Source organism: Alligator sinensis, unplaced genomic scaffold, assembly GCF_000455745.1.
Source record: "Alligator sinensis unplaced genomic scaffold, ASM45574v1 scaffold308_1, whole genome shotgun sequence".
NCBI classification, from domain to species: domain Eukaryota; kingdom Metazoa; phylum Chordata; order Crocodylia; family Alligatoridae; genus Alligator; species Alligator sinensis.
In genome coordinates, this window is record NW_005842041.1 from 111,961 (window position 1) to 134,153 (window position 22,193).

General features: G+C 40.2%; 1 protein-coding gene across 1 annotated transcript in view; it reads right to left on the bottom strand.

The window, feature by feature from the left end:
* The window catches only part of LOC102370874 (probable global transcription activator SNF2L2), a 139,159-nt gene that overhangs the window by 90,436 nt on the left and 26,530 nt on the right, over positions 1 to 22,193 (bottom strand). Inside the window, 4 exon segments of the mRNA XM_025202977.1 lie at positions 142 to 315; positions 2,619 to 2,745; positions 19,354 to 19,603; positions 22,157 to 22,193. The exon segment at positions 22,157 to 22,193 is cut by the window's right edge and continues 6 nt beyond it. Of these exon segments, the coding sequence (XP_025058762.1) occupies positions 142 to 315; positions 2,619 to 2,745; positions 19,354 to 19,603; positions 22,157 to 22,193 (588 nt within the window).

Below are 22,193 nucleotides of genomic sequence, written 5' to 3' on the forward strand. Positions count from 1 at the left end.
TCGGGTAAGTCATGCTGTCATGCCTCAGAGTTCCCAAAAGTATAAAATCAAAATAACTGGCCAAGTGAAGTGAGGTCTAACATTCAAATAGTATTTCTCAGGTCTCAAATGTTAATGTTAGAAGAGCAGGGGTTAAAATACCTGGTGCTTCTGCCTGCGCTTTCTCTCTTGCTCTATTTTCTGCTGTTTCTCAAGCTTTTCTGTCATGCGGGCTTCCCTCAGAGTCTGGCGCTTGCTGCGCTTGTAGGCTTTGGAGTTTAGCGCGGTCTCCAACGTTGTATCACGACGCATGCAAGCTACCACTTCTTGTCTTAGCTACCAGCGAGAAAAGAAAACTTAAAAACAACAGCATTTTACATACATTGAAGAACATGAATGCAGTATAACAAAATAGAAAGTTAACTGTTCATGAGATCCCTAGCGTCCCTCATCTCTTTCACTTTTCATTAATGCCTTGGAAACACAGGCCCTGCACTCTTCAGCTGCAGCAAGATCAATGTCATCTTTAACAAATAATCTGTAGAATTTTTCTCTTTTTATGCAAAGGTGTGAACTGAATTTAATTCAGCAGCTCCATAGTGAGGCTTCAAGAAATGTTCTTTTCCTATATTAGTGTTTAAAAGTGAGACATCCTATTCCTCCTTCCTTTACAGGAGGTGTTGAACATGAAAGGGTCCCAACCAAGATGTAAAGCAATTCCAGCAGCACATGGAAGTACTGGGTGTCCTGTACACTTTTAGTACTGGTAATAAACTTGGTTGAGCTCATCCACACTAACAAACAGGATAAGCATCATGAACAGGAAAGGAAGTTGAAAGTTAAAGGTAGGAAGGGTATGGCCAAAGTCATACATGCTCAGCATAAGCAGCAGGCCACTTCTGAAAACTGGCTTCTGAGGAGGCCTGACCACAGAGGCAGCAGAAAGGATTCACATCACAGAGTACACTTAAACAATGCTAGTCCCATATATTTCCTCCAGGAACTGATTTTGCTTGGACTGCCAAATCCCATTTCTGCTGTTCTTGGCTCAGCTAGGTAAGCCAAATGGCAAAGGCCCCAAAAGGTATGGCATTGCCAAGCCTCTTTCTGACAGTCATATACCTGCATGCAGCCAAGATTTCTCTTGTATTGCAGACATACTCATTAGGCCTCAATTTTCACAGCCTGCATGCCAGGACCAGCATTTTGATAAAAGGACTTTCTGCAAGGAATATAGAAAACAATGCATACCACTAAGAGTATGCCACTGGTTCTTTGAAAAACCTGAGCCACTAGGTTCAAGAGCATCATAAAAGGGGTATGTATTATGATTTGTGCTAGAACATGACCTTGCAATCTCATAGCCTGTCCTGTTGTCCTCTTTGATCTCAGTTTGGGCCCTCACCATTAACTCAATGGAAGACTATATCACAGACCTAGAGTTCAATAAGAAGTGTACAGAGTGAGAAGGGGAAAGAGAAAGGGTCTCAGAGCACTAAGGTACCCTGCTCCTAAAGAGGGGAAACTGCTCTGCCAGGGCAACTGGACCTAGCAAGCGATCACACCTGCCACGGTCAGCTGACTGAAAGGGGCAGGGCCTGGCTTCCTTATAAACCCTAGGAGGTGAGGCCAGAGGAGTTCCCTGCCAGCAGCCAAGGAGGAAGGAGCCTGAAGGCTCTCATGGAAGAGAGGAGAAGCCTGAAGGCAGGAGCAGCATCTGACACTGCTGCGGGGTGAAGTATCCCCAGTAGGCTTAAACGTGGTTATAGTCGGGCGGCTTCCGTTTATGTTAGAGCCCAGGGGCTTGCATTGTGTTACTGTTTAATACCAGTGGTTTGGGTGAAGCTACTAGGGATTGGAGGAGGCCTCATAGGGGACCCACAGCAGTGGGAGGACCCCAGCGCCAGTGAGGGCGCAGCATTCGGGGTGCACTGACCCCAGCCCCAGGAGAAGGGGGGCAGCATTTGAGAAGCACCAAAGAGAGGGCAGCATAGATGAGCGCCAGAGAGGGTGCCGAGTGAGACCAGGGCCACGGAGAGCCCAAGCGCCAGAGAGGGCACAGAGCTAGACAGGGCCACGCGGGGCCCAGAGAGGACAAGGGGGCCGAATTATAACAGGGCCCGGACAGAACAACATCCATTCCATCTGCGAGGCTTGGGGCGTGGTAAAGGGGTGGCTGAAGCCACGCATAGCCCATAAGGCTAGGGTGCCCCGAAACACCCACTATAGAACAGGGCCCATAAAGGGGTCCAAGAGCCCACAGGGCTCGGAGCACATCTAAACCATGTCTAAGAATACATGAAGGCAGCCTCCCTAATATATTGGAACACCAAAGACGTGGCAGGCGAGAATTTGAGGGTGCCCTTGGGCCAACTTGGCATGGGAAGGGGGCCTTAAGGAGATCACAGCCCTCCTGCAGGACCCCGTACCATGACAAAAAGAAAAAAAAATACATCTTCAGTAGTATAAGTAAATACTGAACAAGTTTAATGCTTCTGTAAAAAGGAGGTCTTTTTCTCCCCATTTAAAAAGGAGTTTCCACAAGAGAATAAATTAAAGCTCAGTACTTTTGTACATGCCTCTTGCCAACATATCCCATACTGTAACAAACCACATTTGCCTGTGATCAAAAACATTACCTGGCGCTGGAAATTCAGTAACCTAAGTGCCTTCAGCTCCACTGTAGCTTTGGTTCGCAGGTCAGGGGGCAAAGAGCCAGGCAAATTCTCCAGTTCCTGGATTCTGTGAGCAATTCGAGCCTGAAGCCTAAATAAATATAGATAACCAGGAGAGATCTGTCAGTAACTATCATATCAGATTGTCATACAAGGCACCAAAATTGAAATATTCACTCCATCTTTGCTATCTATTTATTCTGAATTAACACGTGCTTCTAGGAAAGGAGAAGTCAGGACTACTTTTACGTTGCAGAATTTGTTCCCAGGTCAGCATCTACACATGCATTCAAGTGCATTAATGTAAAGCACCACTGGCTAGTACCTGTATCTGTTGGTATTGGCAAACAGCACTTTACATTAATCTACTGCACAATAATTGCTGCATATGTGGAGATGGTGATGCTTTACTGCGGATTAGTCTAATGTGTAGATGCACCCATTGACTATTATTTTATTTCTCCTTAAAGTGTGGATATATAGTCAGAACAGTTACCAGTCAAGAATGGAATATTTTTACTTCATATATCAGTTCCCTCTTGATATTTAGATGCCTATCTGCTTATTTTATTGACAAACTGTAAGTTGCCACAATTTTAATAAACCATTAGCAATGTACAATTGTTAAGAGCGCAAATTGGAAGCCATTTCAGTTCACCCAGCCAGCATAGAACTAGTAACTCATTTCCAGTTAAAAGAGCATGGTGATGATGCAAAAGCCAGAAAAAGCCTGGTTCTACTTTCAAGCAGAGTTTTTGTGCCAAGTTTAAAAAAAGCACTGTAAGTTTTGTGTTTTATTTGTAAACTCAGCAAATTTGATCAGGCAGTCAATTATACACAAACATGGACCCCCAAATGCTATTTTAATAACACTGTAATATGTCAACATTCCTTTTGGCTTCTTGGTCTACCATGTTATATTTATCATATTTACCATTTTCCTAAATATGTTATTCAACTTCAGTACAACTTAAACTGTGCCACTCTTACACAGTAAGATCAAAATGGATTAGAAACGTAACCAATAAGAGTTTATGAATGCAGTCTAAGTGGTCCATGAGCTGCATTTTAGTTCAACTGAATCAACAATGGCACTACAAAGAATTTTCTCTCCTTTTCCACAAAGGTATGGGGATTAGCATGTAGTTACAGTCAACCCCGCTTAATGCTGCTTCGCTTAGCGATATTTTGGTATAATGCTCCTTTTAAATTGATACCTGATTTCACTTAGCGCTCAACAAGTTTTGCTGTAATGCTTGCGGTCGCCATCTTGGGTTATGAAAAACACTTGCAGTCACCATCTTGGGTCGTCAAATACTTTCGGGTTTTGCTTAACGCTCGTTTTGTTTAACACTCATTTTTTCAGGAACCAATTAAGAGCGCTAAGCAGGGGTTGCCTGTAATCTGTCCATATGGTAAAGGACACAAAAACATAATAACTTGTAGGAAGTTTGATTGCCAAAATTGAAAGGCTAAGCCTACTCCCTCTGACAGAAAAAGCTTCACAAACTTACACTGTCACTCACCTGCTCTCCATCCTAGTACAACAGAGGTAAGATATCTGTTAATGGCATTAGGACAGTCAGCAACCCTGAGACACAACTTATTAACAAACCAAAACTTTAAAGATATTCTCTACGTCATACCAACTGAATTAATAAATTCACACTCTGAATAAGCAACTGGAACCTAAATTTTGTTTTTCAAAATACACAAAACCACCCACATTACCCAAGCCCCAGAACAGCAGAACTAGGAAAACTCAGAACATACTGTGTTAAAGGAAAGAAACCCCATTTTATAAACTATTATTCAAGATTGCTATCCTATGTCAGGGCTGCTTACAGACAATTCCCTTAAAGAAACTGCGTTTTCCTCTTAATTCAATGGTTTGCCTCATTTTTATTTAAGATGCTTGCACTATTATTTTTTCTAATCTTGCAAATAATTCAACTTCTTAAAGGGCCTCCTGGCCCGTTTTTTCTATCACCTACAAAATGGCAAACACAGATGTGACACCTTACACAGTTCCTTATTAAATTGCATGTGCAAACAGAGAACCTAATAATAAAGCCCTCACACACTGCCATTTTAAAATACTATTACTCAGTACTAGAAGTTTGGGTGATTTTTTTTTTTTTATTTTTTTTACAAGGAGGTTGCCTTATGTTTACCTGCCTGCCTGATTTAATTCTAAAATGAAAAAAAACCTTCTGATTAGTTTATCCACAGGTAAATTTTATTGTCTTGATAACTCCATTTAGACAAGGATTTCTGTACCCAAATTCCACTGAAATTCAATGAGAGCTGGACTGTCATTCATATGTGTTCCATTAAGGTATACATGTATATAAAATTTAACTCCCCAAAAGGATAACATTATGGGGAAATTTTTAAATATAAATTTGACTGAATTCTGGTAAACTTTTATTACAATAAAGTCACTTATTTTTACTATATTGCCTCAGCATATATGACACACTTTAGTTTAGATCTCCTTTTTTCAGGAACAATACATCGTATTCACAGGACAATAGTGATATGACTAAAGCAGGGGTGCTCAACCTCTGGCACCTTTCACACAGCAAGTTTGGGCCCCGCCTCACCACTCTGCACTGGATTGGCCCCACTGGCCAGATCCAGCCCACAGACACACTGAGCACTGTCCATCCTGCCCAAAGGGGAAAAAGGTTAGGCACCACCGCAGTCCGCTTGAGAATTTGCAAGCATCATGTTCCCATATTCTTGTAAGACAAAACAAAAAAATAGGTCTTCTCTATATCTGTTATCAAGCTGCTCCAGAATCAAATATTATGAAATTCCCCACCCCTTAAGCCAGGGGTCCTGTGGTAAAAATAGTATGCGACTGTGCACTTAAACTGCAGAATAATGCACATTCACAAGGGAGCTAAAATAAGGTTCACAGGCAATCGTAATCTGGCATTTTCTAATTTTTGAGTGCTTGATTTTGCAAATAATACTTACGCTTTTACACATGTGGATTTTGCATGTGTAAATCCCAAGATTTTTTAATAAACTAACTCAAATAACCTCAGAAACTGCATCACAAGGCATCATATTGACATGCATGTTACTTCTAAGCAGGGTTGAAATGTTCCGGTCCCCTCTACCTCCAACCCAGATCTCTGCCCCTGGAGCTAACTGTGTAGATAATAACCATAGTAGGTTGCCATTCTTCACATAGATCAGCACTGCAGGGGAACAGAAAAATTTGTCAGTGGGTTTAACAGATATCTGCTGAAAGCAGAGGAATGGTGAGACACACAAATCTTGGAATCAACTGCAGGCTCTGAAGGAAAGTATGCCCCAGTGTGCCTTTTCCCTGCCTAGTCTGATGTTTTATCTGCCCATGTGTTCCAATCCACTCTAGTTAGCTTCCTATCCCAGTCTCTTTACCCAACCAGTCCCAGTTCTGATACAGGACTTCTAGGCTACTGAGTCCTGTTCCGGGCATTTGTAGGCAAATGTTCACCCAAAAGGGTTCACAAAAAACTCTGTTCTGGCTCTTCTTGCACACCATAGCTACAAAGCATTCAATAAAAGAAAATAACCTTCACTGTGCCACAGGAAAGATGAGATGCCACCAATGCAGAATTTGTTGAGTAAAACGTGCTCAGATGATCCTGGATGTGGACCATGGCCAAAGCTACGGAGAAAGACAAAAAGAACCCTACAATAGTCCCTGCCAACCTGACCTGAGGAAAAATTCCACTTATCTTTCTTTGTAGATTCTCTGTTTGGTCTTAATACCCTATTTAAAGTTACCTGTTCATCCAAACAGGTCTGTTGCCCTTCCCTACTAATTTCATCCTCTTGCTTAGAATGCAAGATAGTTCTTGCACTTTTGATTTAAAATAATCCTACACTTCTTCTGTATTTCTAAATCTTTAAATTTTTTGGGTCCAGTTAACCCTCCTTAAGTTTAAAAAACTTTGCACTTCTAAAGTCCCAAACCATAGTTTTAGGAGTTTAGGCTTAGAATTCTTCTAATTTATCTTTTTATTTACACTAGACTGAATCACTGTATCCAAGATTACAGTCTACAGCCAGCTCATTTTTACCCTGCTACTTACCAAAATCAAATCTAAAATAGTACTGCTTCTTGCTGACTTGGTGATCATTTGAATGAGAAATCTAGCCGTAATCTTATTCAAGATTATCTGCACCCTGCCACTACTGGAAGCCTTTGTTACTCAATCTATATCTGGAATTTAAAATCTCCCATAATCACACAGTGGGTGTATACATGAGATGCTAGCTATGCAGTAGCCAAATAACACTGCAATAGCATGCCAGGCAAAAACTCTGCTACTACATTACTGTGCAGTAGTATTGGGCTACTGCCCAGGTAACAGCTCTAAAAACCCGTGCACTGGCTCTACTGTGCAGTAGCGCCAGTTACTGCACAATGATTTAGTACTTGGTTATGCAAGCACTAAACTTAAAGCACAATAACTATGGTGCATTAATGAATGTGTAGACACACCCAATGTCTACTATCACTAGCTCCTCTCTCACAGCTTTATCATAGAATCACAGAAAATGAGGGTTGGAAGGGACCTCAGGAGGTCCCTGCTCAAAGTAAGACCAGCCCCAACTAGATCATTTCAGCCAAGGATTTTCTAGCCAGGTTTTGAAAACCTCCAAGGATGGAGCTTCCACCACCTCTGTGGGTAGCTTTTTCCAGTGTTTTACTACCCTCCTAGTAAGAAAATTCTTCCTAGTATGTAACCTAAACTTCCCTGGCTACAACTTGAGGCCATTGCTCCTTGTTCTGTCATCTGCCACCACTGAAAACAGTCTAGTTCCATCCTCTTTCGAACCCTGCTTCAGGTAGTTGAAGGCTGCTATTAAGTCCCCTCTCAATCTCCTCTTTTCTAGACTAAATAAGACCAGTTCCCTCAGTCTTTCCTCATAAGCCATGTTCCCCAGGCCCCTCACCATTTTTGTTGTCCTTCACTGGACCCTTTTCAGTTTGTCCACGTGCTTTCTGTAATGGGAAGCCCAAAACTGAACACAGTACTGCAGATGTGGCCTCACCAGCGCTGAAGAGAGGGGAATAATCACTTCCCTTGATCAGCTGGCAACACCTACCAATGCAGCCCAGTATGCTGTTAGCCTACTTGGCAGCAAGGGCCCACTGCTGGGTCATATTCAGCTTACTGTGCACTGTAACCTCCGGGTCCTTTTCTGCAGAGCAACTGCCCAGCCAGTCAGCCCCCAGCCTGTACTGGTGCATAGGATTGTTCCATCCTAAGTGCAGGTCTTTGCACTTGTCCTTGTTGAACCTCGTGAGATTCCTTTGTTGGTCCAATCCTCCAATTTGTCTAAGTCACTCTAACATATCCAACTCTGAGTCTGGGGTCTACGAGGACCTCATTAATGTTCCTCGCAGAGTGACTTTTGCCCAAGCAGATTCTGTTTTGTCTACATATCATTGGTTTATTTCTTTATTTTTTAACCAGTATGTTGACATACAATGTTACCTCATCTTCTGTACCCTTATTTTTACCTTTCCTATGGATGTTATAGCCTTCAGTATCGTTCCAGTTGAGACCACCATTCCATCATGTTTCTGTCCCAGGTTACATCCTACAATAAGAAGTTCTATTGCCTTTGTGTTACTGTACAAGTGGCTGGTAATGGTATACGGGCAGTCCTCGGACTTATGACACAACTGGTTCCTGAAAAATGCATCTTACGTCAAAACGTTGTAACTCGGAACCAATTTTCTCATAAGAAACAATGTTATAAATGGGGGATTGGTTCCTGAACCAAGGCTCGGTACCCTATTTTCACCAAAAATACCCCAGAATTTTGTACTTGATCAATTATAGATTAGTAATATAGCTACATTAATGTATTTATATTGTAAATAGCAATTGTATTGATTTGGAAGGACTTCTTTGAGGTGACTTTGCTGGATTTTTTGAAAGGCTTTTGGTTGGACTTTTTGAAGGGTTCTTCGCTGGAGTTCTCAGGAGTCTTGGCTGCAGGTTTTTCTGCAGTCTTGTCTGCTTTCTTAAAGAAAGTGTCCAAGGAAGTTTGGGCAGATGTTCTCCAGGGAGATGAGTGATGCAGCAAACTTGTGCACTGGCATGGTGTGGCGTCACATTAGATCAAGCATTGTAAAGTCGAAACTGACATCAGAAAGTTGAAACAGTATCAATTTAGAAATGCTGTAAGTGCAAAATGTTGTAACTTGAAATGTTGTAAGTCGAGGACTGCCTGTACAAGCACTGTGTTTGTTTCTATCCAAGTTCCCAGGTGGAATTTGAACAATTTACTACCTAAAATATTTTCAGTTCCATTCCTGCATCTCAGTGTCTCATCAGTTCTTTCTTCTCTCCTTATTTGTTCTCACTCAATCTCCCTTTTATTCCAACTGTGTTTCCCTCATCCCCTGGGGTATGCCAGCTTCCCAGACCCTATTGCACTTAATGGCATAGAACAATAAGGACCTCCTTGGCCAGTCCCATTTTTTTTTTAATACAGACAACTGCCATACACTCCTTTTCATAAACCAATCAAATTCCACCTTATAGTGTAGTTAACAAGGTGTTTTTTTTTAACCTCACTACTCCCATTGGATGGCCATTCCAGAAACATCATGCACTAATTTCCAAACTAAACTTCCGCATGGACAGTTTATGCCAATTTGTTCTTAAACTAACACTGTCCTTTAGCTTAAATAGTTATTCTCCCTCCCTGGCATTTCCCACCAACCCTTGTTTTATTTCTTGAGAACAGACAAATAAAGGTTTACTGGGGATATGATTATGTTGAACAAAGTAAGCCTTTTTAGGGTATGTCTAAACAGCAAGAGCTAAAGTTGCTCTCAGACTGGAAATAATACAGATGCATTCGCATGACACTGTACCAGATTAATAAGCCATTCGGAGATGGGTCACATAGCTATTACAGATACATTGCTCGTGGTTCTAAAGCTAGTTCAGAAAAAACAAAGGAGGTACCCCTGCACAATAGTGCCTTGCACCACATAAACACACAGCTAGTCTCCAAAGATAGGGCATCAGTTTTTGATCGTCCTAGTAAGCTCATCTCTTCACCTGTTCCAATTTGATCTTTCTTGAGCACAAGTGACCAGAATTGCACGCAGCATTCCAAATGGGGTTTTGTTAGTGCCTGACACAATGGCATTACATTGCAGATTTCCTTACTTCTTTGGGAAACACTATTCCTAATACAACTATAATACAAGCATTTGTTTGACCAGTTTTCATGGGGACAGCAAAATGCATAAGCTTGACACAAAGGCCAGTTCCAACACAAAATGTGGCATCCTTGTTCCAAAGCATGGGACATGAGAGCTTTTCAGAAAAATAATATCTTTTTGATGCAGGCAGAGTACCATATTTCCTTCTAGCTTTGTTCTCAGAAATGTATGAAATTTAAAAAATAATAATAATAAATAAATAAATTTGCAGTAGATACCCAGGCATAGAAGAATTTCAGCCCAAACACGCTATCATGCAGCATGTTTAAACCCTTGCCTATAATAGTTCACAAGCAGTCTGACATCAAAAGAAAAACCACTAGCTCTAATCCTATTGCTACTAAAAATGACAATGCAAATTTTACCAGGGATTGCAAAAGAAACAGGACTGGACACACTGGCAGGTCAGTTTCCTAGAGACCTTAGCTTTAGAGTTAGCCCAAGAATCTAAAAACTAATGCAAAACAAAACAAAAACAAAACATTTAATTTTTTGATAAAGGGGAAAAAAGCATTCTGGCTGATGGATATGCAATCCCAAGTTTGAAATATCTTATAAACAGATACCATAAAGCGAACCTCCGCTATTTATTTCAGCAAACAGCAGTTGTTTATGCAATAAATCTTTACCAGTACAATAAATATTCATATATTTATGTTAAACAAAAAGGGAAACATTGAAAAAAAAAACCAATCCAATAATGTAGTACAAGTACACTGGTGATGTTATGCCAACTGGCTGCTTAAAATTAATAGATTAATAAACCATTAATGGTAGCGTTCTGCACCGTCAGGCAGTAAGGCTGTCATTCATGTAAATACCCAGTTTAGATTTTTTTAAAGTCCTTTAAGAGTTGGAACCTTTAAGTCTGTTGGCTATAGTTTGTATTAATTTAGAGTATTAGACAATCACTGTATTTTAACATTATGCAGACAAGTACCGAGATATTTTCAGAGCCAGTGAACACTGGCCCAGCACTAAATTTACTTTTCTAATTTTGCCACAGTACATTACCACTATTCAGTGTTCGCTGGCCATGGAACCTGCACTTTCATTTCTGTTGTATAACAAACAGAAGTGAACACTTTGTCCTATATGACAGAAGGACAGAGGCATCTAAAAGTTCTAAAAACAAGGAGTTTGTAGGACAACAGCAAATACAGGGCTGCAGTAAGAGCACCGATAAAAGGTTTCCTAAGAATATTTTACCCAAATATATTGGCTTCTCATTAAAGTGGTTTAGAACCATAGAAATGCTGACTGATGGTAAGTACAATTAAGTATCGCTGGTAACAGAACTTTGTGCAAGGAATGACTGCAAATATATTCTTTAATTATCAGTTTGTGCAGGGGTTCCCAACATTTTTATGCCACGGCCCAGCAAACTGTGGACCAGAAGTGGTCGCAGCCCAGCAAACTGCAGAATACTGCGTGGAGCCCTGCAGCCAGAATTTCAGGATGGAACACAGGTAAAGATACATCCACTCACCGGGTGGGGGGGGCGGGCCAAACGTCAACCGCGACTGCTGCAGGCCCTGCAGGAGGAGTCACGGCCTCTCCACCTGGCTCTGTGGGGCCACGGTTTGCCAGTCCACGGTCACTCCCAGTCCAGTAGCCAATTGCCCTTCAGACTGGCAGCGAACCCTTTGTGGGCCGTGGTCCAGGAGTTGGGAACCCGAGTTAGTTGAATGACGGTGAAAAAAGGCAGGTGCTATGAAAGGAAACTAGGGACCATATAGCATAGTGTTTCTCAACCTTTTAAGTAGCAAGTACCCCCTAACTTCTGAAAATTTTAATAAGTACACCAACACTCAATTTTCCAGGGGATTTTACATTGATATTTATATTTTTTTATAATTTTCCAGACTAATGTGTGCCATGTTGGAAGAAGGGCTGTGTATATAAGGCTGTGATATGACAAATGTCTGATCTGGTGCAGGTAAGGTTGCCACCTTTTACACCAGGGGTGCACAACTCAAGTATGCACCTGGGCTAGAGGTGATGTAGGCCAAAGCTAGGAGGGCTGACCCCAGTGCCACACAAAGCACAGCATGCCAAATTATTACTGGGGAATTTAAAGTGCCACACAATACGTGGCGCACCGAATTTTTTGCCATAGTTTTGAGAGGAAAAGAGGGCGAGAGAGAAAGAGGAAATGAGGGTGAGAGAGAGAGAGAGAGAGAGTGAGTGTGTTGGGGTACCCACGTACCCCTTGCCTGTGTCTCACATACCCCCAGGGGTACACATACCACAGGATGAGAAACTATAATATAGCACATGGACATATTTGGGTCAACATATCAGATAAGGCTGAAGTATATTAAAATAACACAAACACAGAAAAAGTTTGTATTCAGAGATGGGTTTAAAATTGATTGTTCTTTTTTGCTTAATGTAACTATTAAGTATTGCTCACCTATGGTACTTTATTTTGTCTTAACATCAATAGCATATAGTAGGTAGTCTGATAAGGAGATTCTGAATTACAAGATTCAAAACTTCCTGAAACAACAAAAAGGATGTAATACTGCATAACTGCAGGAGACTCTTTTAGTGTCCTCAAGAGAACAGAACATTGAAGCAGAATTAGGTCAGTCAGGTTTTTCATACAGATTGAACAGTAAATCAAGAAGGTTACTGTTCTGGCAAGAAAGAGTTCCATTAAAGACAACAGATATTTGTTCAGGTCCAGAGGAGAAGTTTATGATTCCTATAGGAGAGTTATTTGTTCAGAAAATGACACAGGTACATTCTGTTCCTTCAAGTAGCTGTATGACACTAAAAAAAATTCACATTTTGTAAAATTCTATTTGTAATTGGGCTGCTCAGGCATTGAAAAGGAATTTTAGTGCAGTTACAGATGCAAAAATACTTGGACATGTCTAGAAACTCTCCACCTCCTGTCCTTAAAAAGATAAGATTTACTACTGCATATCCATACAAAAATAGCAGCTGATAAATATGAATTTCTTAGAATGCTATTCACAGGAGCCCGGTATTTATTCACATATTGATGTATCCAGAATTCATGAGTATGATTTCTCACAGTTTCAGTCACAGAATAGCTGAAATTCTTCTGCTGAAGGGATCAGCTGTGAAACGTTACAGCAAAATTCTCTCTTTGAATTCAATGTGACTTTCATTTGGGGAGCAGTCAAGAAGTCTTGGAGCTACTGTTTTAATCTGTAGACTCAAAGCCATTTGAACGGTTTTCTTTGCCATCAAGAGGGTCAAAGACTTGATCCTAAGCTTACTGAAGTTGATCATAAAGCTCTTACTGACTTCTTCAGTACAAGATCAGGGTCTGGATGCCTAACTTTTAGCTAAAAACTAACTGGAATTGAAACCAACAGGGACACCAGAGAATGGGTATTATAGAATATGGGTAGTTCAATCAGACCCTGGAGGCATTTCTGATTCCAGTACTGGTTGAATCCTATAGGAAATAACATTATGCCAAATCTGTTAAGTATTTTGGACCACAACACTGCTATCAGATAAGACGCATTTCCTCCATAAAGAGACCACTTTTCTAAAGACCAGATTAAATAATTATTAATAGATGCCTCCCCAGAACTTTGCAGAGAAGGGCTATAATAAATTAAGTCCCAGACATGACACAGGACTGCTATAATTAGGGCCCTACAGAATTCACGGCGGAAGCAGGCTGCGCTGCAGGTCCTTTAACCATGCAGGTTTCTCCATGCACTCCCCGCCACTGATTGGTGGAGGGACTCCGCTTGTGGCTTCCTCCTCATCAGCAAAGAGGTGAAAACTTCAGTTTTAAATATGGTGCTGTTTTTGCCTCCTGCCACTGACTGGCTGAGGGGCCCCAGCAGCCCCACTGCTTGCTGCTGACCAGCAGGGAGGCAAAAATGGCATCATGTTTAAAACCACGGTTTTCGCTTTCCTGCAGATCAGGAGTGAGCCATAATGGGGCCCCTCCACCAATCAGTTGCAGGGGGACGTGCATAGGAACCTACAAAATTAAAGGAGCGGCAGCGAAGCCCACTTCTGCCAGGAATGTAGTAGGGCTCTAGCTATAATGGAACTTGTAAGTGGTCCATCTAGTACAGAATAGGATTTTTAAAAGTGATCGCTAAAAGACAGATCAAAGCAAAGAACTAGATATCCTGTAAAGATTAACCAACCTAAAGATGGGGTTTCTTCCTAACTGCCTTCAACCAGCATTTGTCCTACACACTCAAGTATGAATTAATAACCCTGATTAAAAAGGGGTTTGTGATAGTCCTATCCAATGTGATTGTGAATGTTGTCTTTAGTCACATTCGTACTACCTGTCATCTTTTTGAAGCCCACTAAGCTGTTGACCCTGTTGATATTTTGTAACTATGAATTCCATAGGCTGGAAGCAGGTTAGTTTTGTCTGATTTTAAACAAAATGCATGTTTCCATTTCTCGGTTACATAATCTGTTACCATTTAGCTGCCTGGAATGTCCCTTCTTGTGCTATATATGAGTGTGAATAGACACGAAAAAGTGATATGGAGAATAAATCACTGTTTTGGGTAACTTTTAACAGTTTGCAGGGTTTTTTGACACACCCTGTGAGCAAGTCTTGGAACCTGTAGTGCAGTGTTTCTCAACCTTTTTGGACTTGAGGCACCCCTCAATAACTTTTGTGAATTGAGTGGCACCTAATTTAAAAAACAAATGTATATATTACAATGCTTATGTCCTTGCAGTGGGGCTGAGGGATCACTCAAGCAGGAACAAGCCTGAAACCACATTTATTTACTTAGCTTGTCCGCTCATCTCGTCATACCTTGCAGCACCCTTCAAAGGATTTGATGGCACCCTGGTTGAGAATCACTACTGCAGTGAGATGCTGACCAATTCATTCTGGCAGAGTAGCTTTAAAAAAGGTGATGGTGGCTATTACGAGATGCATTTACGCAGATATTCTACAAACAACCACGTTTATACTGAGGTTTATATTCTTCAAATCTGAACAGACTCTCCTTACACTATTGCACTGTTTCTCAGGCTGAAGTATATGGCCAACTTCTAGAAAGAGTATGAGAGGAAGGAATGAGAAAAACTGAAGAAAAAAAAGAGCAAATATAAAAATGGAGAAAAAAAGGAAGAAAAACAACTAAAGAACAACTCTACAATGTCAACAAATTTGTTGGGAGAGGTTACTTGTGTGATTGTACTCACGTAAGATTTTTTTATTATTATAATCCATCACACGGAATCAGAGAAACACACAGCAGCACAAACAAACTTTAAACGGGGGCACAACACAAAAAGTTAGAGAATAACTGCTTTATTATGCCTTCCCTTATATTAAGCAATCCACCTGTTCTTATATGAGAAAGTCTCTCTCTACTGCCGATAATTCTTTTTGCTATTCTTTAAACCTACTCATATATATCTTTTTTTTAAATATGTTTTTATATATATTTGTAGATATATGGAGCATCAGCAAACACATTCAAGATAAGTCAAACATTACAGAATGACATATTTCCATTATCTTTTTTTCTTCAATTCTTTATCCATCCCAACATTTATTTCTTTAATGTATTTGCATAATTTAGAAAGCAGGCATTTTCACTGAGCTGTCCCCAATGACACTGAAGTTCTTGTCATACGTGATTACAGTTAATTTAGGATCAAAAACAAGAAGGAAATATAAAAAGATGTGGTATTTGTAAGCCAAAAGAAACTGGTCTCATCATGAGAAAACCATACACAAATCCAGATAGTTTCTTGAAATAAAATTTCTTTGCAAGTAGTTTTAATCTCTGTTGAAAAATTGGAGTGCGCACAAGAAATGAGAAATTGCAACCAAATGGCTTACAGAAAGTTAAAGGGAAAGGACTGGCAGTTTTATTTCAGACTTTGCTTCAAATATTTTTTCCCCTGCATAGCAATATCTTTTAAAGAATTTTATGACAGCCAGTGCTCACCTCAAGTAAACGCATCAATCGAATACTTAGATTTTTTTTTTTTCCACACTTTGCTCATCTTTAAATCCTTCAAGTGAATGAAAAAGATGCTGTACTAGTCTTATCTTCAGGGAAAAATGCTAATGGCTATTAAGTTACTCAATCATGAGAAAGGGCCAAGAGGAAAAGAGCTTCCCAGCTGACATTCACAAGTATTGAGGGACATAATCTCACCCTGGTTAAAGGATACATTTAATTAATCTCTGTAGTTCAGCAATTTATCTTCGTGCAGAAAGCAGCTAATGCATTACAACTGAAGATAGCAATCTCTTTTTGCAAAATAGGTGATACACACCTCTCCCTGCCTAACTGGGGCTTGCTGCAAGAAGTTGTGCTGGAACACTGCAGACTGCATGGAATGGATTGCCATGCAGTAGGCAAGGAAGCTTTATAAAAGGGATACTATTTGGATAACAAAGGGATCCATTTGACACAGTCTGCAGTGCTCATTATTTAAGGATGCTGGCAAGTGCATTTTTTATTAGTGCTGAGAGGATAAAAAAAAAGCTTTTCCACGTAGTGGAAAAACCTTAAATTACACTGCACATTATTAGTTTTAGGAGATTTATTCATTAAGATTAACGCAACCCTTTATTTCCAAGAAAGTGTTAAAGAGTTTTATAAAAGTATGGCATGGATTTATCACTTTGGCCAGATTTCAAGCAGCAGAGCAAGTTTCACTGTTCTCTGTATATTCATAATTTAAACTATTTATGCAGAGAAGGATTTTTTGAATATTCAACTTTCTTTTCATCTACCTTTGGTCACATTGGGATTAATAACAATTAGGGGCATAATCTCATCTCAGAGCAACATATGCTGCAATCACTGCTAGGCACATCCAATTGAATATTATGGCAAAATTAACTCTCATTTTTCTCTCTTTGTTTAAACCAAAATCTTTTTTAGATCAGAATGCAGGTTTTGTTAGGGGATGAGGGGGAAGAAGGGGGAAGATGGACATGGGGGAAATGTCTATTAAGAATAGAAGGCTTCACATCAGCAAGTCATCAGACTCAAGGCTTCTTCAAACCCAGCAATGTGTTAATGGATCCATTACTGCTCCTCCATCTGTAGTGGTCCATTTAACACATGGTTAATGGATGAGAACAATGTACTGTACCTTTAAGTGCTTACTTTGATAAGCTGTCAAATCAACTGTATAACATCCTACTGTCAAGGAAGTCCAAGGCAGAGTGTTCCAGTCACTGAACATAGCAGATGCATTACTTCAGTTTAAGAGCAGATATGGAAAGGTTTCATTCTGATAATATCCTTCAGAAGATTGTATTAAGAAAACTTCTTAGTTGCACAGTCAAGCACTCAAAAAATAAAAGGTGTGCAAGAACTGATATCCTCTTCCCTACACCTCTAGAGGTCCCCAAAAGTACTCTATTAACTCCTTACAAGCTACAAATGTGTAGCTTGCACAGCCCACAAACATCTTCAGGTCATTTTTTCTCTCCACGGTTAATGTGCTGCATTGTGTTTCTTAGTGTCATACTTCATAACCTTAGCAAGGAGAGTCTAGGCTCAAGGCGACTGCACATACACAGCATGCAGTTTTCCAAGGCTCATAACTTGGTCAGATCAAAAATAATCTCTCTCTACAATAAGGGCAACATGCCAAATTTTAACTTCTAGTGCTGTCTGTCTGGACTGTAGATCTGTTAAAGTAATGACAAGACATTTTTTTTAAATGAGGAAAGTATTTTCCCATTCTGTTCCTGTTAAAAAATGGCTGAACCTTTTTTTTTGTTGCACACACCTTCACAAAGATTTGACTTCAGTCAGCAATCAAGTCAAACAGACAATTATTTCATAAAGCCATAAGAAACTACAACAGGCTTTCAGAATTTTAGAATGTATATCCTTCCTTATCTCTACCAGTCATTTCTGACTCCCATTTGGTAAAGGAAGGCATATAAACATTTTATCCTACCATATCAAATTTACCAGCAGTAGAGCCTGATCTAATACTATCTACATCATAGAATCATAGAAAATTAGGGTTGGATCAGAAAAGCTCTTAAAGTTGCCATTAAGATGTCCAGCTTTAGTTTGACTTTATTTATTTAGATTTAAACAATAAAAAACCTAAAAGGCGTTCTAGGTGATCCTGGTATAAAATTACTACTATGACAAAACAAAACCTCAGCAGCATTCAACAATAAAAAGGACTTAGTCAGCCACCCACCTACAAAAAGTGCTCCTTTCCATCCTCTCATCATTCTGGGATTCATACCCTCAAGCCTATCAAGCTCATGTCTTTTGTAGCTTGCTGGAAGATAATCAAATTCCGCCTAGTTCAAATCCAGTAGTTTTATAATGGATAAGATGCAGCTGTAGCCAAAGGCTGCATAAGAACTTTATACAGTTAAGAGACAATCCTACTCCTTACACAGAACCAGTTTAGAACTGTGCTCCACATGTAACAACTGTGTGGAGCTAGCACAATTAGCAGCCCCTTAGCAAGGACAAGGTAACAAAGAACTTAATCCAGCAAGGTACTTCAGCATACACTTAACACAAAAGGTTGAGAGTTTTGATGGATAGAACCTGAATTCTGGACACCACATGCACTTACCAGCCTCTGCTCCTAAAATACTGCTACTAAACACTTCATATTATATAAGTTAGTCCTAAACACCCTCCCTCAAGTATCAGTAAAGCATAAAGCAAGTATCATTAGGCCCCATTTTCAGTGAGATGAACCTTACTTTTCCTTTAATTTCCCCAGGCCCTTATGCTTTCAGTACATAGCCATCATCATTCCAAATCAAATCAATGGACCATTGAGGCTGTGTCCTGTCAATGACAGTGACAGGTGCAAGATGCTTCAGACACAAGTCAAAACCTCTATAACAATCGTCCCAGTAAGAAAGTTTCTTCCTAACCCCAGACACTTAGTGGCTAGGAGATGTCCTCAGGTATGAAGGCTGATATCCCTTCCATGTTATTATGGATAGTTGGGTGTTCATCATTTTTCTGTCACACTACCTATATTTAAAAGTCTAAATATAGATTAAAGGGCCTCACTTTTAGTAACCTTTGTTTTAAACTCTTGGCATTAGCCTCCATAGTTCTCCTTTACTCCCTGGCAGGCCAGTACACCTTTAAAAATTTAAGCTGGACTTCAATCATACTGATGAAGTGAGCCCTCTGCTTATGGAAGTTTATGCTATGCATCTCTAATTTAGTCTAAGATGCAAATCTACCCTGCCTTCTGGCTTCAGTAGTACCAGTGTGTCCTGCTGGTTCAGGGTAGAGCTTGTTATTAATCATCCTTTAGAGTTTTATTCTCATTACAGTCCCAGACCTGAAGGGAGTGCTGATTTTAACTATGATCCCTATAGCAGACTGTCTGAGCTATAAAGTGCAAGAAAAAACAGCCCCCTTTAAAAACAAAGCAAAAATTACATCCAGGCACATCCTTAGATCTTCACTTTTGTGCAACCCTGTTTACCTATATTCACGCTCCTGAAGTATTTCAACAGGATCCAAGCCTTGTGGTTTCTGGATAGGACTGATACGGTTCTGTTTCTGCTGCAGCTGGACAATAGGCGAAGGCTGTCCAGGTGTTGGCTGTGGTACAGAAGGACCAGGCATGGCTGCAGAAGGCTGGGTGGCAGGAGGGGCAGGAGAGGGTCTTCCACTGGGAGGTGGTACAGCAAGCTTTTGCTGTGTACTAGGAACACTCATATCTGGGCCTTGGCCTGCAGAAAAAGAAATGTGAAATACCAAACGTAAATCTTCTCAGGTTGATTTTCTGGTACCCAAAAACCTGCAGCTGAGACATTCAAAGAAAAATACACTGAAGTACATGACAATGCCTAAACAAGAATCCTAAATGGACATTACAGAAAGTGGCTCAACAATAGTAACTACAACTAAAAATGTATTAGGCTTGCCAATTTTCAATTTTTATTTAGGTTGGTTTTTAACTAAATCTAGGGTCTCTCAAAGTGGGAGACTTATTGCACTGGTTAGTCAGACATAATACCAAATTCTCGTCCTTTATGTGTGTGCTGTCTCCAAGTTGAATGCAAACACAAATTCAGAAGAATTTGACGGCAGCATAAGCCAGCTTCCTTTCAAAGCCCTGCTAGACAAATAGCTGTATTACTTTTATTAAAATTCTTAGCTTTATATAATTAAATACTTTAATATACTTATAACATTACATTTTGAAAATGTATACTAAGCCAGATGAAATGCCAGGATTCTCAGGTACTTGATTCTTCTTTTAAACTTAGTCAGGTGTATCAGTTAACATGAACGTATCATCAATGATATGTAAGGAAGTGCTGCTGGTCCTGGCTCCCTATGAATGGCTGAGCAGTTACTGACTTGACAGAAATGTAAGAGAAACAGTCATTGAGAACGGACATCTGTAACAAAAATGCTGTCATTTGATTGCTTGGTAGTGGGGACAGAAGCATAATACCAGGAAGTACAACCCTGAGAATATCTGCAATCCTGTAATCAATTTACTGTAGGCCCAGGATCCTGAAATCTATCTGAAAAAGATGCCTGATCTTCAGAGATCACCATCTGTCAAACATATGTACTACACTCTGGCAAGGAACATGGAGCACGGGCCTTGGAAACTTATGCTTAATGACAACACAGTCCTGTGATTTCAGTGCAGAAAAATACTGCAGGATCCATTTTCAGGATTTCCAAATTTGACCCCTACTTAACCCTAGAAGGCTAAAAATATAAAAGAAAAACTTCACACTGCAGTACAAAATTAAACAAGGTCACCACAGACTTTAAACAAGTAAGTAGCTGGAAGAAACACAGAAGGGACAGGCACAGCTCTCCCTTCCAAAGCAACAGAAATAGATACATGCTAAGCTTCTTGCAATTCAAGGGGAAAGAAACTTCAAAGATATGACACACATTAATATACAACTTCCCATCATCGCCCCATATCAATTTGGCAAAGTTTCATGGTAGGAGTGTTTGAGTTGGAAAACCCTCACAAAAATACTCTTGAGTTTACTACTTCTTGGGTGCATCTCCGCATGTGCTTTACTGCAGAATTGATGAATTAGCTCTGAAGTAAAGCTCCACAGTCTACATGTGGCGGTACTAGGGAGCAGTAAATTAATTAATTCCGCCATAATGTTGGGGACATACTATTCTATGGTAAAGTAATTAAATGCACTGAAACATGTGCAGACAGTGACAGGGGCTGGCTGAGGCATGAGTGTTAAAGTGCAGGGTCTGCCAGCCGCCGAGCTCTGCACTTCAGCACCCTCATGCCTCAACCATCAGCTCCGCTGCCCAGCACCACCACCCACAGCTCAGGGCTGCTCCACCCCTGCTCAAACTGCTGCTGTCCCAGGCACACATGCAGATGCTGCACTCGGGAGCAGCTGACCCCAGCACAAACTGTACCAGAATTTATCACATCGCCTTAATGGCACGTGTACCTGCACCCCCTAAGTAACTTTTTTCACCTTCTCACCTTACTAATACCTTCTTTTGAGCACTCCAACAAATACTGATTAGACACTGGTATTGCACTTCATTCTACGAGAGCAACAAGTAAGATTGATTAATTATATTTCATGAGAGGTGTTTCTTTTTATGATACTCAATGACCATTTTGTCACTCCTTCCCTCAAGATTTACTTCCATGTAAAATGCTCTGATGTGATGAATACTTTTAAAAATATTAAGCACCTTTACCATATCCACGTTTGCATTTAATCTCTGAACAAGACTCTTTCAAAAAACAAATATTCTTAAATTCTCCTAATGCAGTGCTTCTTTTACTCTGTTGTTAAGTAGCCAAACAATTATTAAATCAAGTCCCAGATGATCAGGATATAAAGTAGATTATTTGTGAAGAAAAATGCTACCTTGTTCCTCATTGCTTGCACTATTCCTCAAAGACTAAAATGGACTTTAGAGTATTTAAAAAACTTTTGTTTATGGTAGCCAATTAAGCATGCTCAGAATGTAACTAACTGTTCATTAAGTTTTATGCTTGTCCCTCAGACAGCTTCTGTATTTCATTCTGATTATAAAAAGGTGCTACATGTTCAGGCTGCCTAACAGCAGCAATAATTTCACCTGACCAAGTCATTCACAGTAGGTGGGAGGACCCTCTTTGATATTTAAGTTCTAACACTATTTCTTCTTTATGCCTTTTTATTTCTCCATTCCCTTTTCTTTTTCCTGATCCCCAGCCCTATCCATAAAGTGTAGCTTTAACTGCATGTGCACCGTGAAATTAATTTTGCAGTCTTCTCTACCTTCTGTCCAAGGTTTAGGGGTCATAGTAGCTGCATG